This window comes from Astyanax mexicanus, chromosome 23 (assembly GCF_023375975.1).
Source record: "Astyanax mexicanus isolate ESR-SI-001 chromosome 23, AstMex3_surface, whole genome shotgun sequence".
NCBI lineage: Eukaryota > Metazoa > Chordata > Actinopteri > Characiformes > Acestrorhamphidae > Astyanax > Astyanax mexicanus.
The window spans coordinates 32155679-32173295 of NC_064430.1; the positions used below are offsets into that span (position 1 = coordinate 32155679).

General features: G+C 38.9%; 1 protein-coding gene across 2 annotated transcripts; it reads left to right on the forward strand.

Moving 5' to 3' along the window:
- The first annotated feature begins 1338 nt into the window (after positions 1 to 1338).
- mtfmt (mitochondrial methionyl-tRNA formyltransferase) lies at positions 1339 to 13234 on the forward strand. 2 transcript variants are annotated; one of them, XM_022665163.2, is made up of 9 exons: positions 1339 to 1905; positions 4006 to 4200; positions 4323 to 4445; positions 4559 to 4661; positions 5902 to 5977; positions 6113 to 6204; positions 6307 to 6382; positions 7502 to 7575; positions 12909 to 13234. In XM_022665163.2, exons 1-9 carry the CDS (start codon positions 1664 to 1666, stop codon positions 13077 to 13079), a joined length of 1152 nt encoding a protein of 383 aa, XP_022520884.2. In that variant the 5' UTR covers positions 1339 to 1663; the 3' UTR covers positions 13080 to 13234. The 2 variants fall into 2 exon arrangements, with proteins under 2 accessions (XP_022520884.2, XP_022520883.2); XM_022665162.2 differs by having other exon boundaries at positions 1340 to 1905; positions 7499 to 7575.
- Positions 13235 to 17617: the final 4383 nt, after the last annotated feature.

Sequence of the window (17617 nt, forward strand, 5' to 3'; positions counted from 1 at the left end):
ATCACAGATACAGATCACTTACATTTGTAAATGTGAACCGTCAAGATCTAAGCAAAAAAATCGGATTTGAGCAATGTGGCTTTTAATATGAACATAGCCATAGTTACAATAAGGTCAAATATACAGAAAATAAATAAGGGAACTTAAATTTGGTGTTGGTCTTCAGAAGAACCAATTGATGTCACTTCCTGTTGTGACTTGTAATGTTTCAGATTTTTAGTTATTATGGATTTATTATTTTAAAATATATTTTTAAAACATATAGCACCGATTCGGCACTGAGAAATAGCTTTTTATTTTAGCAGGGAAGTGGCTCCTTCTCCTACTGTCCTCTGGAAGCGCAGCCTCGCCAGGAACTGAAGAAGCTGCTGATTATCACATATTAAATTAACATTTTTGTAACGCATGAATCATTTTTATCATTCTAGCCAAAACGTCCTGCTGGATTTCAGAGCATGAGGATGTGTTTTAGAGTTGTTATTCAGAGATGTAAAACACTGTCGCTACTGTTCAGAAGTTCAGAAAGTAACAGATTATTTTATATATTCTCTCTCTCGCTATTTATTACAGTGAATGGCGTATTGGTGCCATCTGCAGGTCAGAGCGGGGAATGCCAGGAACACCTGAAATGTTTTAAATCTAATGAATTATCTAGACATAGTTATTAAATTTGGCTCGTGAGCTGAATCGTTATATAAGTAGTTTTTTTTTCTCCCATGTAAAATTCCGCATAATATAATATCAGCGTGGGTCTTTTATATGGACTGTGTTACATTTTTAAATCATGCGCGCTCTCGTTCACAGCGCGTTCACGCCTATTGGTTCTGGCCCCTCGCTGCTAATGACGCGTCGGATAGTTAAAGAACCTATAGAGAGGAGAATGCTCACTTAGCAATGTCATCCGGGTTATTTAGGTCGCCGGAGGGCGCTTATTAGTGAGTTCAAAATTGATGGGCTCATGGGGAGCATTGTGTAATTTTGAAATGTAATTTTTATACTGAACGTTTTACGTTTTCCTCAAAACAGAACAATATCAAATGTTTCATTTCCGAAAAAAACTATTTTAAACTTCAGAATCAGCTCACCAGCTAGTACCTTTAATTATTGTTTAGTGTCTATACGACAGAAACCCAGTTTACTGTAGAAACATGGAAAAACAGAGGTCAGTTATCTTTGTTTTTTTAACAGAATACTTTATTCTATTTTTAAATAAAATGAATATTCCGGACAAGTAGTTAATAATTATTTTTAATTTGAATGTTTAGCCGTTTAGCTCCATGCACCCTATTTATTAAGGGCCCACTCGCGAGCTCGCCCTAGCGTCAGTTTCCGATTTACCGGGGGAGATATGAAGTGGTCAGTCTCGCGCTATAAACCAGCTGTGGTTAAAGATGGCAGGGCACCTTTAGCGTGTTTAGCTGAAGTCTGAGAACTGACCGTGTTTACATATTAAAGTAGTGAGCGGCTCAGTGACTCCTTTAGTCTAAATGCTGAGCGTGTAGTGAACTAAACAGTACGACCTTAAGAATGTGTGAGTGTTGTACAGATTCAGTGTTAGAGGATGAGGTTAGGAGGTGTTAGGTAGCTCCGCTGTGCTAAGCTAATGTTAGGTCACTGCAGGGTTCAGTACAGTATTGATATATAGTGGTGTGTGTTGTAGAGGATGTGGGGTGTGCTGTGTGTGAGGGTGCGGGGGTGTTCAGTGCTGAGAGGAGCAGTAGGAGTGTGTAGGAGGAGTTTGGTTAATCTGGTTAAAGCGCAGCTGAGAGCGGGCGCTGGTGAAAGCCCTGCCCGAGGGTGTGCTCAGGCTGCGGGCAGGAGCCTCTCTGAGCCCCGCTACAGGCTGCTGTTCTTCGGGAGTGATGATTTTGCAGTGGAGTCTTTAAAGCGCCTCCATCAGTCTCGGTAAGATCATTCTTCTCCTGTGTTCTCCTTCTTCTTGACTGTGTTCCTGTTCACACTCTCTGATCATTCACACTCTGGTGTACTGCTCTCTCTAAGCAGTGCTCCTTATAAAATGGTGCACCTTATAGTGCAAAAAATACAGTAGATTTTCCAAAAGTTCCACACTAAGCTTTGAAGACAGATCTGCACACTCTTGGTATTTTTTACGATTTTTTTTTTTATATAATTTATGGTCAATAGACCTTATTTACATAAAAGTATACAGAAATATTTTTTTTATATTTTGACAGTAGTTAAAGTCAGAGTCATATACAGTGAAGGAAATTAGTATTTGATCCCTTGCTGATTTTGTAAGTTTGCGGACATATGGATAAATGAACAGTATAATTTTATACTGGAGACTGGCTAGGCCACTTCATGACCTAAATTTGCTTCTTTTTGAGCCACTACTTTGTTGTCTTGGCTGTATGTTTGGGTCAGTGTCATGCTGGAAGACCCAGCCACAACCCATTTTGTCACTCAGGATTGAGAATGGCTTCATCCATTCTCTCATTGATGCGGTGAAGTAGTCCTGTGCCCTTAGCAGAGAAACACCCCCAAAACATAATGTTCCCACCTCCATGCTTGACAGTGGGGATGGTGTTATTTGGGTCATAGTCAACATTGCTCTTCTTCCAAACACGGCGAGTTAAGTTGATGCCAAAGAGCTCAATTTTTGTCTCCTCTGACCACAGCACCTTCTGTGATTTTCTGGATTTTATATTAGATATTCTATCTCTTATTGTTAAAATTAACCTACCCATAAGTTATAGACTGTTCATGTCTTAAATCATTTAAATGTTTGAAACATCACCCAGCACATGTGGAAAGCTTTTTTTTCATGCTAAACCGCATGTCAAACAAGTCTTTTACATTTACTATATATACATTTTTATGTATATGTAGTAGTCAGATGTGTATCAGATGTGCAGATCTGATTTACTATAGTATTCCTATGGCAAGCTTTCTTGATATAAGGAATTATTATTATTAAAATGTTTTGACAACTGACCACCTCAGTTCACATGCTTCTTTCACTTTCAGTGACAGATCTGCATCATTTAGCTTGTCCAGAAAAGGGTGATTCAGGGTTGGCTCAGAATGTGTTTTACATTTCCTGACAGTAGGTTGAGCCCAGGAGCTTTCCTAGGTTTTTCTGAGTTAGACATTTCTCTATAGCAGGAATTTCCAACCTTTCGCCACTCACAGCCCACTTCACCCACCGTTTTCCCAGCCCACCCGAATATTTTATTTGTCGTTTAAAACCAAATACAGCACAAACATCAGCTTCATAGTTTTTGGTTCCTGTGCACATGAAGCCTAGTGCTAGTTTACCACCTGCTGTATTTTCTTCATTTCATATGCTGCTTTTCTCGGTTCTCTCGGTTATTGGCTGCTTCACTTGTAGATGGTCTTTTGTTGTGAAAAAATCCTGTTTTTAATTGTTTTTTCATGATGTACCAAACAAATTCCACAAGAAATTGATAACTAGTTTGTTAATCTACTAGCTAGATAATGCTGTTTGTCATGTGATTGTACTACACCCAACCAATCAACAAGCTCGACCTAAACATGTTTTGCAAATAAATGTATTAAATGTCTTACACATCTTAAGTTACATTTACTGGACTGTCTATACATTGGAAGACTTTTACTTTGCAAAAGTTGGTTTACGGCCCCCTTGCAGTACCTCTGTGGTCCACTGGGGGCGGCACCCCACAGGTTAAAAACCACTGCTCTATGGGCTACAGGTATTGTAGGTCTCTGTGGTGGGGAGCTGTAGTTAGCTGTTAGCTGTTAGCTTATTGTTAGAATTTGCTTGTTTTACCTTAAAACACCTGCCTGACAACTGCCTCAGGGGCCAAATGTATCTAACAAGCTACTGTGCTTGTTATGAAGAAAAGACCCATAACATATTGCAACTAAATTAAATAAAAGTAATGTAATTGTAAGTAAATAGTACATTTGTTGTTTTCTCTGTATGTATTAGATGTGAAGCATTCTTTAGTTTGTTTATTATACTGCTATACGTAGTTTGTTTTAATAACTCTCTTTATTAAGTGGAGACGGCGCTTTGGTGGATTTGCTTGAAGTCGTCACCCTGTCCAACAGCGTCCCTGTTCAGAAATATGCTGAGCAGCACGAGCTGAGAGTTCACAACTGGCCGGATGTGGATTTCAGTGGTCAGTTTGATGTTGGAGTTGTGGTATCGTTCGGCTGTCTCCTGAAGGAGCACGTCATCAGCAGATTTCCCTAGTGAGCATTTTCTCACTTTTACAGTCACCCAATAATAAAATCATTTTGATTTGTATTGTGCTGAAAAAGTGAAGATGATTTACCTTTGTGTCTACACCCTCTTTCTGCTGTTATTGTTTCAGTGGAATTCTGAATATCCACCCCAGCCTCCTGCCCCGCTGGAGGGGTCCCGCACCTGTGTTTCACACTGTTCTGCACGGAGACGCACTCACCGGAGTCTCCATCATGCAGATCAGGCCAAAGAGGTCCATATCCACACCTTTTGTCTCTGTAAGATCAGGAGGACGATTGTTTGGTGTTTGTTGATCCCATTATCAGATTTTTTTTATTTGGTTATTTCGGTTTGGGTTTGTTTCAGGTTTGACGTTGGTCCAATACTCAGCCAGGAGCTTTACCCAGTCCCGGAGAAGATCACTGCAGAGGAACTGGGAGCTTCTTTGGCTGTTCTGGGAGCTCAGCTGGTAAAACTGAAAAAAAAAAGTATATTTTATAAAAATTAGGTAACATCATTGGTAAACAGCTTACAGCTGGTCTGTCCATTTCCAAAGCATTTTTCTGTGGTACAGCAGTGCTGGAACAGACTGTATTTCTGCACTCTCTACCGCAGCATTTGCACACTTACACAGAGCACATTCACACTTTCATCATAAACACTAGAAAAAGATACAGAAACGCAGAGAACTATTGAACTATTAAACTATATATACCTATTAAAATCAAAAGTGTTTTCTTTAGTGAAATTACAGTTGAAGCCAGAGAGCTGTTCCCTACACCTTTAAAAGACTCTTCGAAAACTGGTACAGTAAGAGGTCTGGCTGACCCACATGGCAACAGCACCTTTAGTTTAGCTTAACATTGGACATCTCAGTTTCAGCAGTAAAGAGAAGAATAAGTGGCAGGCAGCATTAAAGTCATTGATAAAAATGCAGCTTGTCTTGGTCATGCAGCACAACTACTGAACTACTGAAAAAAGGGATGTTCTAAAAATTGGACCAGTGGTTTATCATGATTGCAAACAAAATACTGACTGACAGACTGACTGACAAAACAACCTGTGCACAGTTCTGAATGGAAAGCTTAGCCTGATTGTCTAGAATCCCTTCTTGGCAGTTAGCTTAGCTACCCAGCTAACACATTTGGACCCCTTCCTTCCAGCTCTCGATTGCAGCTTTTAATGCCAAGTTCCCTCTCAGAGGCAGTGTGTTTTGCAGGATGCTGTCCTTCGTTTGCTAGAAATCTTTCTATCCAGCTTACAAATAGCTTCAGTTCCACCAACATGAAGCATAAACATAAATCAGTATCAAATTCCAGCTGTCACCAACATTACAGCTCTTAATTTCAAATGCCCCTGTGTCCAAGCACACAACCCTGGTGGCTGTGTGCTTGGAGATATGCTATTTGTGAATTATTTACTGGTGGAATGTGTGCTAACTTGTTAGCTGGATAGATAAGCTAAGTAAATGCCCTTGCAACAATCCATATTAATAATAGTCTGATTTGTTATTTGTAAGTTTGTGTGTAATTTCTCTACTGTTGAAATGGGTGCTAATTGTGTTAGCTAGGTAGTTATGTTGATTTTTAGAATATTAACTCTCTGCCACTGCTCCGTGTTAGATTGTACAGAAATAAACAATAGTTCAGAACAAAGGATCTTCTTCATACATTACTCTCTTGCTCCTGCCCTCTGTTTTTCCCCCACAGTTAATCGACACACTGAGAAATCTTCCAGAGAGAATAGCAAATAAAAGAGAACAGTCCAAAGAAGGTGCCACGTTTGGTAAGAATACACTTTCTTTAATAATACACATCCATATTTTTAAGGATTTTTTTTTTCAACAAACAAAGCAGTTTACATTGCATATATAGTTCTCAAAGTTACAAGAAAGAAATAATAACTGTACCCCTCTGTTAGCTCCTAAAGTCAATTCCTCCATGAGCTACCTGGTTTGGGAGGAGCAGACGTGTGCGGAGATTGATCAGCTGTATCGAGCCTTAGGATATCGGGTGAGCTGCTTTTTATTGATAACTGTGGATTTGAATTTTTAAAGTTGTGTAAAATGTTCTATTGGTTTCAGTGTTATAATAATTTAATTTATATGTGAACAGATTCCTTTAAGAACTATGTGGATGGGCAGACCAATCAAACTTCTAGATTTTGTTGGAAGATCCCAACCATGCATGAGTAAGTTGTCCTATACATGTGTCCAAATGTGTATATATTACATACATACATACATACATACACATATATGTGATGTTTGCAAATATGGGAGAGTGATGCGAAAGAAGCCATTTCTGCAAAAGCACACCTCAGGTGACTCTGTTTGTGGCGTGCTTGCAGAAATGGCTTCTTTCTCATCACTCTCCCATACAGCTTCTCCTTGTGTAAAGTGCGCTGTATTGTTGACCGATGCACAGTGACACCATCTGCAGCAAGATGATGCTGCAGCTCTTTGGAGGTGGTCTGTGGATTGTCCTTGACTGTTCTCACCATTCTTCTTCTCTGCCTTTCTGATATTTTTCTTGGCCTGCCACTTCTGGGCTTAACAAGAACTGTCCCTGTGCTCTTCCATTTCCTTACTATGTTCCTCACAGTGGAAACTGACAGGTTAAATCTCTGAGACAACTTTTTGTATCCTTCCCCTGAACAACTATGTTCAACAATCTTTGTTTTTAGATCATTTGAGAGTTGTTTTGATGAGCCCATGATGCCACTCTTCAGAGGAGATTCAAATAGGAGAACAACTTGCAGTTGGCCACCTTAAATACCTTTTCTCATGATTGGATACACCTGGCTATGAAGTTCAAAGCTCAATGAGGTTACCAAACCAAGTTTGTGCTTCAGTAAGTCAGTAAAAAGTAGTTAGGAGTATTCAAATAAATAAAATGATAAGGGTGCCCATACTTTTACACCGGTCAAATTTTGGTTTAATGCATATTGCACATTTTCTGTTAGTACAATAAACCTCATTTCAATCCTGAAATATTACAGTGTCCATCAGTTATTAGATATATCAAACTGAAATGGCTGTTCCAAACACCCAAATATTTACAACTAAAAATGATTAAGATTAATAGGGGTGCCCAAACTTTACTTGATTCATTTAATTCCATTTCACAATGATGTGCTATCTCAATAAAATACATTTATGTATTTTATGTTAATGGTTAGTTGTAAGGTGACAAAATGTTCAAGGCTATGAATACTTATTATGCCACTGTATTTGTTAGCTAGAACGTGTAAGAGTCTGCTCTTGTTATTCTGCGTTTGTGATTCTGTCATCATTGTTTTGTTTAGCAGGTTCACATTGTGCTGCAGTTCCAGGGTCTCTCTTTTATCAGAAGGAATTGAACACACTGCTGGTGTGTTGCAAGGTAAGTGCTCGGAGGTGCTGCGTCATGATAATATAGTAAGGGTGTGATGATTTCAGTAGAGTTAAGCAATAGAATGCAGGAGGAGTGTCATCAAAGCTATGATGATAAACCTGAATTTTAATGCAAAAAATCTTTTCTTCCAAAAAATAGTTTTACAACAAATGAGTTATTGGTATCTATCAGTAACAGCTCCCTTGCCGACCTTAATACAGTACTCTACAAAATATGTATATTTCTTACACTGTCTAACTGACACTGAAACACAGAAACAGTGGTTGTAACACAAGTCTTCTAATATTATTGAAACACAGACCAAATATTTAGGTGCTGTGTTACCTAATTATCCTATCAATAAAACCAATTTTCCTGTATACGTGCATCCTTCTTTCAATCTCAGAGTCATCTTGGCATAAATCAAATATGTATTGGATTCAATATCACATACCGAAGTGGTCTGAATCAGAGTGGAAAATGTTATCGTAAGTCACAAAATAGACAAACACAGTCTGCTTAAACTAATACCACACAAGAAATGATATGTTTGCATGGTTTTATTGAACACAAACTCCTTTGGCAGCAAAAACCTCAACCAAATCTTTCCTGTAGTTACAGATCAGACCTGTACAACAGTCAGGAGGAATTCTGGATCATTCCTCTTCACAAAACTGTTTCAGTTCAGCTATAATATTCTTGGGATATCTGGTGTGAATTGCTCTCTTGAGGTCATGATGCCACAGCATCTCAATTGGTTTCAGGAGGTCAGGACTCCAGAAGGCGTATTTTCTTCTGTTAAAGCCATTCAGTTGTTGATTAACTTCTATGTTTTGTGCTGTTGTCCTGTTGCATCAGCCATCCTCTGTTGAGCTTCAGTTGGTGGACAGATGGTCTTAAGCTTTCCTGCAAAATGTCTTGGTAAACTTGGGAATTCATTTTTCTGTTGATGACTGCAATCCGTCCAGGTCCTGATGCAGCAAAGCAGCCCCAAAACATGATGCCCACTTCACCATGTTTCACAGTTGGGGTGAGGTTTTAATGATTGTGTGCTGTGCCTTTTTTCTTCGCACATAGCGTTGTGTGTTCCTTCCAAACTCAGTTTTGGTTTCATCTGTCCACAGTATATTTTGCCAGTAGTGCTGTGTAACATCCAGGTGTTCTTTTGCAAATTTCAATCGTGCAGCAATTTTTTATTTTTTTTGGACTGCAGTGTCTTCCTCCGTGGTGTCCTCCCATGAGCTCCATTCTTGTTTAATGTTTTTCTTATTGTAGATTTGTCAACAAAAATGTGCCAGAGATTTCTGTAAGTTTTTAGCTGCCACTCTAGGATTCTTCCTCACCTCATTGATTATTCTGTGCTGTGCTCTTGCAGTTATCTTTACAGGACGACCACGCCTAGGGAGAGTTTGCACAGGGCTGAACTTTTTCTATTTGTAGACCGTGGACACATGAACATCAAGGCTTTTAGGGATACTTTTGTAACTCTTTCCAGTTTCATGCAAGTCAAAAATTCCTGAATGTAGGTCTTCTGAGATCTCTCTTGTGCAAGGCATGATTCACATCAAGCAATCAAGCTTCTTAAGAACAGCAAACTTAAAAATGGTGTCTGTTTTTTTTTATAGGGGAGGGCAGCTTTAACCAACACATCCAATCACATCACATTGATTGGACTCCAGCTTGCTAAATTCTGGCTCCAATTAGCTCTTAAAAAAATGTCATTAGCCTAGGGGTTCACAATTTTTTCCACCCCGCACTGTGAATGTTAACATATTGTGTTTAATAAAACCATGCAAACCTCATTGTGTGGTAATAGTTTAAGCAGACTGTGTTTGTCTATTGTTGTTATTTATGTGAAAATCGGAACACATTTAATGACCAATTTATGCAGAAATCCAAGTAATCCCAAGGGGGTTCACATACTTTTTCTTGTAACTGTATATACAATACCTGTCAAAATTTGGATGCACCTTCCTATTGTATGTGTTTATTTATTTATTTATTTAAGTGGCTCTTACCTTGAGTCTGGTAACTCTTGAAGTTTGTCTCAACTTCTTTCCTGGGATGGTTCTGATGAGAGCCAGTTTTATCATAACATTTTTGTTTTCGACTGCACTTGAGGATACTTTCAAAGCTCTTGAAATTTCGGGTTGGATGACCTTTTTCTTAGAACTTACTAGTACTACATTCTTATTACTCAAATAGAGCTATTGGCTGTATACAACCTCTACCTCTTCACAACTTTACAACTGATGCTCTTAAACATATTAAAAAACAAGAAAGTTAAGTAATTAACTCTTGATGAGTTCAGCACAGCTGTTAACTAAAAGCCTGAATTCCAGATGACTCTACCTCATAAAACTTAGAAAATGCAGGCAAAATGTGCAAAGCTGTCCTCTAAGCAAGAGGTGCTACTTTGAAGAATCTTAAATATAAATGGTTTGTTTAGCACTTTTTGTTGTTCACGAACAAAAATTGCATTAGATAGATAGATAGATAGATAGATAGAATCTGTCTGTAAACAGAGCAGTGCAGTAGATGTTGCTAATAGTCATTACATAATTAAATAATTAACAGAGCAAAGTGCAGGGTGCAATGACATAGATTATGAAAGTGACTGATGTGCCATGTAAATATAAATATGCATCTGTAACAAATATAGTTCTGAAAAGTGAATATGTGAATACCCAATCATGAGTAAAGTGTACTTGAATGTAAGTGAGATTGGGGAAGTGATAGTGAAAAGAATTAATAATTAAGTGGTTGAATAATGTCCATGTGATGTGACTGGGTTAAACTCAGTCAGCAGCAGCATCCCGTCCCCGGTGGGAGGAGTTAAAGAGTCTGATGGCTCTGGGGATGAAGGATTTTCTGAATCTGTCTGTTGTGCAGCTCTGTGACAGCAGTCTTCCGCTGAACACACTCCTCTGCTTCATGATGGTGGTGTGAAGTGGGTGACTATTGTTGTTCATGATAGAAAGCAGTTTATTTAAAGTCCTTCTCTCAGCTATTGTAACCAGAGAGTCCAGCTCCACTCCAACCACTGCCCCGGCCCTCCTGACCAGCTCCTCCATCCACAATGCATCTCTCCTCTTCATGTTGCCTCCCAGCACACCACAGCGTAGAAGAGAATGCTGGCCACGATTGATTGGTAGAACATCTGCAGAAGCTTCTTACAGATGTTAAAGGACCGCAGTCTCCTCAGGAAATAGAGCCGGCTCTGTCCCTTCCTGTACAGGGTGTCTGTATTTGTCCAGTTTGTCGTCCAGCTGCAGACCAAGGTACAGTTGTGATCAAATTTATTCAACCCCCAATGCTGTGAAGGGTTTTATGGAATTCAGTGCACATTTGTAATTGTGTTCATAATGATCATCATCCTTACAAGGACTTAAAGAACTAAATGCAACTAAGATAGCATCAATTGTTTTTGTCATAAAGTATTAAATGGCCTTTTTGTGATTTCTTCATTGACACAATTATTCAACCACTTTACGACTACCACTCCTAAGAACAGGTTCATTCCAGTGTTTTCAATCAGGTATTGAAAACACCTGTGGATGTCAACGAGCAGCAATCAAGCATGATAAGCACCAATTAGGCAGATTTAAAAGGACTGGTGTGTTTACAAGCATGGTGAAGGCAAGAGAATGGTCCCAGAAGACAAGAGAAGAGGTTATTGCTCTTCACAAGAATGGCAGTGGATATAAAAAATGGCGAAGTTGTTAAATATTCCAAGAGACACTATCGGAAGTATCATTCGCAAGTTCAAGTTAAAGGGCACAGTGGAAACGTTACCTGGTCGTGGCAGAAAGAAGATCCTGACCGCGACTGCTGTGCGCTACCTGAAGCGTAATGTGGAGAAAAATCCCAGCGTGACTGCTAAGGAACTGAAAAAAAGACCTGTCAGATGTGGGCACTGAAGTTTCAGCTCAGACAATAAGACGCGCACTGCATAACGAAGACCTCCATTCCAGAACTCCCAGGCGCACCCCCTTGCTGACTCCAAAGAACAAGAAAAGTCGACTGCAGTATACCAAAAGTCATGTGGACAAGTCACAAAGGTTTTGGGACAGTGTACTGTGGTCAGATGAAACTAAATTAGAACTGTTTGGGACAATGGACCAGCGCTATGTTTGGAGGAGGAAGAACCAGGCTTATGAACAAAAGAACACCTTGCCTACTGTGAAGCATGGCGGGGGGTCAATTATGCTTTGGGGCTGTTTTGCTTCTAATGGTACAGGAAAGCTTCAACGTGTGCAGGGTACCATGAATTCCCTTCAGTACCAGGAGAGCTTGGAGGAAAATGTGATGGAGTCAGTCACAAACCTGCGGCTTGGGAGACGTTGGACCTTCCAACAGGACAATGATCCGAAGCACACATCCAAGTCCACTAGAGCATGGTTGAACATGAAAGGCTGGAACATTCTAGAGTGGCCATCGCAATCACCAGACTTAAATCCAATTGAGAACCTCTGGTGGGACCTAAAGAAGGCAGTTGCAGTGCGCAAGCCTAAGAATGTGACTGAACTGGAGGCTTTTGCCCATGAAGAATTGGCTAAGATACCCATAGGTCGCTGCAAGACACTTGTGTCAAGCTATGCTTCACGCTTGAAAGCTGTCATAACTGGAAAAGGATGTTGTACTAAGTACTAAAAAAATAATGTCACTAGGGGGTTGAATAAAACTGATAATGATGTGAGCACAGAAAAGACATTTGTGGTTATTCCATCATAAATATTATGTTATATTTGTCTAATTTATAAGTGCCTCTTTGATATAATTGTAAATAAGATTACTGAAATGATCAAAATCAATGTCAAACTGGCCAAAACACTTTATTTCAGTGGGGGTTGAATAAATTTGATCACAACTGTACTTGTAGGTCTTTACTGTCTCCACATCAACCCCCTCGATGGAGACCGGCTGCAAGGGTAGTCCAGACCTACGGAAGTCCACCACCCTCTCCTTGGTCTTGGATATGTTCAAATGCAGTTGGTTCAGTTGGATGACATTAGTATTAACATCAATGCAGAACATTTTAAAATAATGAAAAAAAAAAACACTTAAAGGTGTGTCTAAGCTTTTTACAGGTACTGTACATGTAATCACTTTCCAAAGAACTGGAAAAAAAAAAACATTTCTATCAACATGTCTATATGTATCACGGTCATGGAGAAAGCATGAAAAGCTATTGAGTGCCCCAGAATTACTTGGAATTAAATGATTTTCCGTTGACTTCTATTTAAAGTTTTTGCAAATATGATTTTTTTTTTTATTGACCGTATATATACAAATTTTATGCTGCTAATCTTTGTTGTTCTGGTGTTTCTTTTGTGTTCCAGGATGGCTGGGTTGGATTCAGAACCATAAAGCTGAAGAAGAAATTGTCAGCAGCAGATTTCTATAATGGATATCTTCATCACAGTGTGAACAACCGCCAGTTTCAGAGCTACAGAGAGAGACCTACAGGACACAGTACTACGCCATTACTCCTGAATACAGGAGTCCATTAAACGCTAGCTGTGTTCACCAGTGAGAAACCTTGCAAATGTTTGTCTGTTTTAAGGCAATGAAATGTGCTCATTTATTATTGTACAGTACTTATTGAATGTCCTGTATGAGGCATCATAGGTGTGGTTCTTTTAATAAATCAATTTCTTTCAACTTGCATTTGATAATATCACTGACTTTGATGGTCACCTACTTACTACTAAGCATAATAAGCTATTAGGTATCTGAGCTCTGTTAATTACCAGCTGTGTGTTTTGAGCAGGTAAATAACGACTGTGCAGAAAATGTTCATATTTATTAAAGAAACCTTTGTATTTATACAACGAAATTTTTAAAAACATGTATTTTTATACTGGTAAAACAAGTGCTCTGAAAATTTGCTTTACCTGTGGAGCAATGCTACTGAAGGTTAATACCCATTGCAGTTCTTTAGGAACGTATAAAATGTATATTAATTCTGTAATAATATTTGTAGGCTAATTAAGCTTTTAAAAATATATAACATTAAAATATATAATAATATATAACAATATATAAAACCTAGCTGACTATTTGTATTTCTTTGTGTAAGAGTGTTAATCAAATTTGAGAGCAAAGTAAATATATCTGCTCAGCTTTTTAAATTTGTCCTCCAATATGATTTCACTCATTCATTCATTCATTCATTGTCAATACCGCTTTATCTGTCAGGGGGGGTGGGTGTCTGGAGCCTATCCCAGCTGGCATCGGGATGGAAGGCAGTATGCACCCTGGACAGGCCGCCAAGCCATCACAGGGCCAATATGATTTAAAGGTGTAAAATGGACTTTTGCTGTAGTAAAACGTGATAAAAAGTTCTTAGCATTGATGAACAGCACACCTCCGTTCTCCCACAGCGTTCCGAGATCCATAAATTTTAACTGTTTGTCCAAAAACCCTTCAGACTGGGTGACACAGGGCATAATTTGCTCCGATAAATAGTTTTTTCCCCCGTTATTCAGCTCAAAGTAGCTCCACACATCCTTGCTAGAAGCTGGAGAGCCCTGACATTTAAAACAAGGCATTAATAACTTAAAAAGTGCACAAAAAGTTTTTTTTAAAAACCACTGTTTACATCCCATAATAACAATACTGATAATGAAATAGACATATATGTATATATCTGTCTGAAGGGTGTTTGGACAAACTGCTAAAATTTCTGGATCTCGGAACGCTGTGGGAGAGCGGAGGTGTGCTGTTCATTAAAGGTAAGAACTTTTTATATCATGTTTTACTACAGCAAAAGTCCATTTCACACTGGAGTTCTCCTTTAAGATCACAAATTCAATTCAGTTCAGTATGGTGCTGCACAATATGGCCAATGGGAGATTATTCATCTACTTTAGATTTTTATTGCACCAATTGCTGACACAGATTTGCAAATGCACATTACATTCCTGTAAAGAAGTATTGCCAATATAAGAATCTCTTGAGCAGATAATAAACATGAAGCTATTGACATGATGTTACAAGTTTAGGTGTGGGCTGTAGATAGGTATAAAGCCCCCAGAATTCAGCTGTGAATCAGGGGAACTGTGTTCTCTGGAATGATTGAGCTAAATCCAATAGTTTTGCTATGAGTCATCCTCACAAATGCTCTTTTTGGTGAATGCAATCAAATCCGCACAGCAATATTCCTACAATTCCAATAATTCTAGTAGAAAAAATCTTTTGACAGCAGACAGTTATCTTTGATTTTAGCCTAATGAATGATCAAGTGTTCTTATACTTTTGTTCATATTTTGTATAAAGTGGACTTTCTGTGTGTTTCCACTTGAGTCTGAACTAACACTATAAACACTCCAAGCACCAAAACAATCCATCCATCTGTCTTCTGTGAATCAGCTGAAAGAGTTTGGTGTCAGGAATCAGATGCTTCTATGAGCTGTATGAATGACATCACAATAAGGAAAACCTGCATAGAACCATCCCTCATCCGTCAGCCCCCACCAGAGTCACACCCACTGAGGTAGCGAGATGAACAGTGCTGTGGAAAAGTAATTGTCCCTCTACATTTCTTTTGGTTTTTTTTTGTTTTCAGCTTAACAAACATTTTAATATCAGACAAATATAACATGAGTTAATATAAAAAGTAGTTTTTAAATCATCATTTCATTTATTATGGGAAACAATCTGTTCAAATCAACGTGGCACTATGTGAAAAAGTATTTGCCCCTAAATCTAATAACTTGGTTGTGCCACCCTTGGCAGCAACAACTGCGATCAAGCGTTGGCTATAACTGGCATTGAGTCTTTCACAGAGACTGTAAAAAAGATGGACGCCGCGTCGCTGTTCTCATTCATTCAATGAAAATGAAGCCAAAATCTTCCTCCATGTTGGCGATCCTGAAACCCGAGTCTGTGCAGTAGAGACCAGAGGAGGGAGAAAGACTGTGGAGAGACAGCCTACTCTACCTGAGGGCTGCCTCCACAGAGCTCACACAGGAGCTCACAGCATGGGTCCCACCCATTCAGTCATTGGTCCCACCTTTTTGAATAGAGCTGAATAACGTTTTTAAAAACGTTATTTAACAATATAAGCAGAGGTTACACTAGCTGCAGCATTTAAATAAAGGATGTAGAATTACAGTATATTGGAAAAAAACGTGATTGAAAGTTGTCTTTTTGCCATTGAAACCTATGGGGATGGGTGGGGTTACACAGCTTTCTGCAACCGAACAGCAGGGGGCCCCGACCTGTGGTGGCTTCACTTTTGAGAGACAATGCTCTGTCCAGCTCTATACATTCTATGGTATTTCACATCTCTGTAGAGGGATTTTGTTTCACTCTTCTTTACATGATTGTTTAATTCAGACACACTGGAGGGTTTTTGAGCATAAACCTCCTGTTTAAGATCATCCACAGCATCTCAAACAGACCACTTCAAAACCTGCATTTTTTTTTTTTTTATATATATATACATTTGGAGGTGGATTTACGGGTGAGCTTTGGATAATTGTCCTTCTGCAAACTCCAAGTAAACCTGAGCTTAAGATCACAAAATGATGGCCGGACATTTTCCTTCAGGATTTTCTGATGGAGAGCAGAATTCTTGGTCCTGAAGCAGCAAAGCAGTCCCAGATCTTTACCATGTTTTACTTTCAGTATGATGTTCTTTTTCTGAAATGCTGTGGTAATTATATGCCAGATGTATTGGAACACACACCTTCCACTGAACACAAAAAAGAACTGAGGTAGAACAAACATTGACTTTTTGTACATATGATCAAATTCTTGTATTTTTTAATATCTCAGTTAGGCATGTGCCATATTATATTGTATGCAATAATACAATTTTATTTTGATTTTGTTGCAGTAGTGTATTCTTGATTTTTTTCTTGTTTTGTCATATCACCAAGAGTATTGTTATCGCAAAAATCCTATAAAATATTCTGATATAATTTTAGGGCTATATCGCCTATCCCTGGTCTTTTGAAAAAATTATTTTCTTTTTGTATAGTTGTATAGCTGATAGTGCTGCTAGTTTTTAAACACTGTTAATGTTGCACATTTAAAAATATATAAATATGTGCTCAACATTTCCATAGCATCACTGTAATGTTTAATTCACTGTTCTTTATTAAGGTAAAGCAATACTGGTCTTTGAAATTGGCAGGTTGTGTTGCTAATCAAACAATGCAAAATGTTTACATTTTTCTAAACTGAACCATCACATGTTTATTAAATAATTATATAATCCACCACAATTTATTGTATTATTGTAATGTTTCATTCATAAATGCTGTATAGGCCTACAGTAAGAGCAGGGTAAGAGCACAGTTTTGCTCTAAATATTGCAATGCACACAACATAATGGGTGACATACCAGCGTTCAAAAGAGGACAAACTGTTGGCGCATGTCTTGCTGGCACATCTGTGACCAAGACAGTGAGTCTTTGTGCCACGGTATCCAGGGTAATGTCAGCATACCACCACGAAGGACGAAACACATCCAACAGGATTAACTGTGGACACTGTAAGAGGAAGCTGTTGGGATGTTCGGTTGCTAACCCGGATTGTATCCAAAAAAACATAAAACCACGGCTGATCAAATCAAGGCAGAATTCAATGTGCACCTCAACTCTCCTGTTTTCACCAGAACTTTCCGTCGGGAAAATAAATTGTTGTGGTCTAAAAACAGGTGCTTCAGTTTCATTGTCCAACCCCTGTCCAACCCCTGTCCAACCCATGCACCCACAATGTTGTGTGCATTGCAATATTTTAAGCAAAATCTTGTGCAGAACCGAGATGAGTACAGTGTATTAGTCTGGTCTTCTAAAACCGTTGCAATTTCTCATGTGGCCCTTGGGGAAATTAATTGTCCAGCCCTGATACAGCAGAGCAGTGGGGTATTTCTGTAGGAGGCTCCCTAATTTTCGTTCCCTATAGAGGGGGCCTCCGGCGTTTGGATTGAGCTGCACCCGGCAACCGGCCTTTTATTGGACAAAAAGTCGTGATAGCTCCGCCTTTCCCAGAAGCTGCGCGTCTATTGGCTGTGGCGTTTGTTTATTTCAGCCACCTC

Excerpts from the sequence above, each read along its gene's own strand:
- mtfmt (XM_022665162.2), top strand. The coding sequence starts at position 1,664 with ATGTGGGGTGTGCTGTGTGTGAGGGTGCGGGGGTGTTCAGTGCTGAGA. Across the intron at positions 4,446-4,558 it reads ATGCAGATCAGGCCAAAGAG|GTTTGACGTTGGTCCAATAC; the intron begins GTCCATATCCAC and ends GGTTTGTTTCAG. Across the intron at positions 6,205-6,306 it reads ATCGAGCCTTAGGATATCGG|ATTCCTTTAAGAACTATGTG; the intron begins GTGAGCTGCTTT and ends ATATGTGAACAG.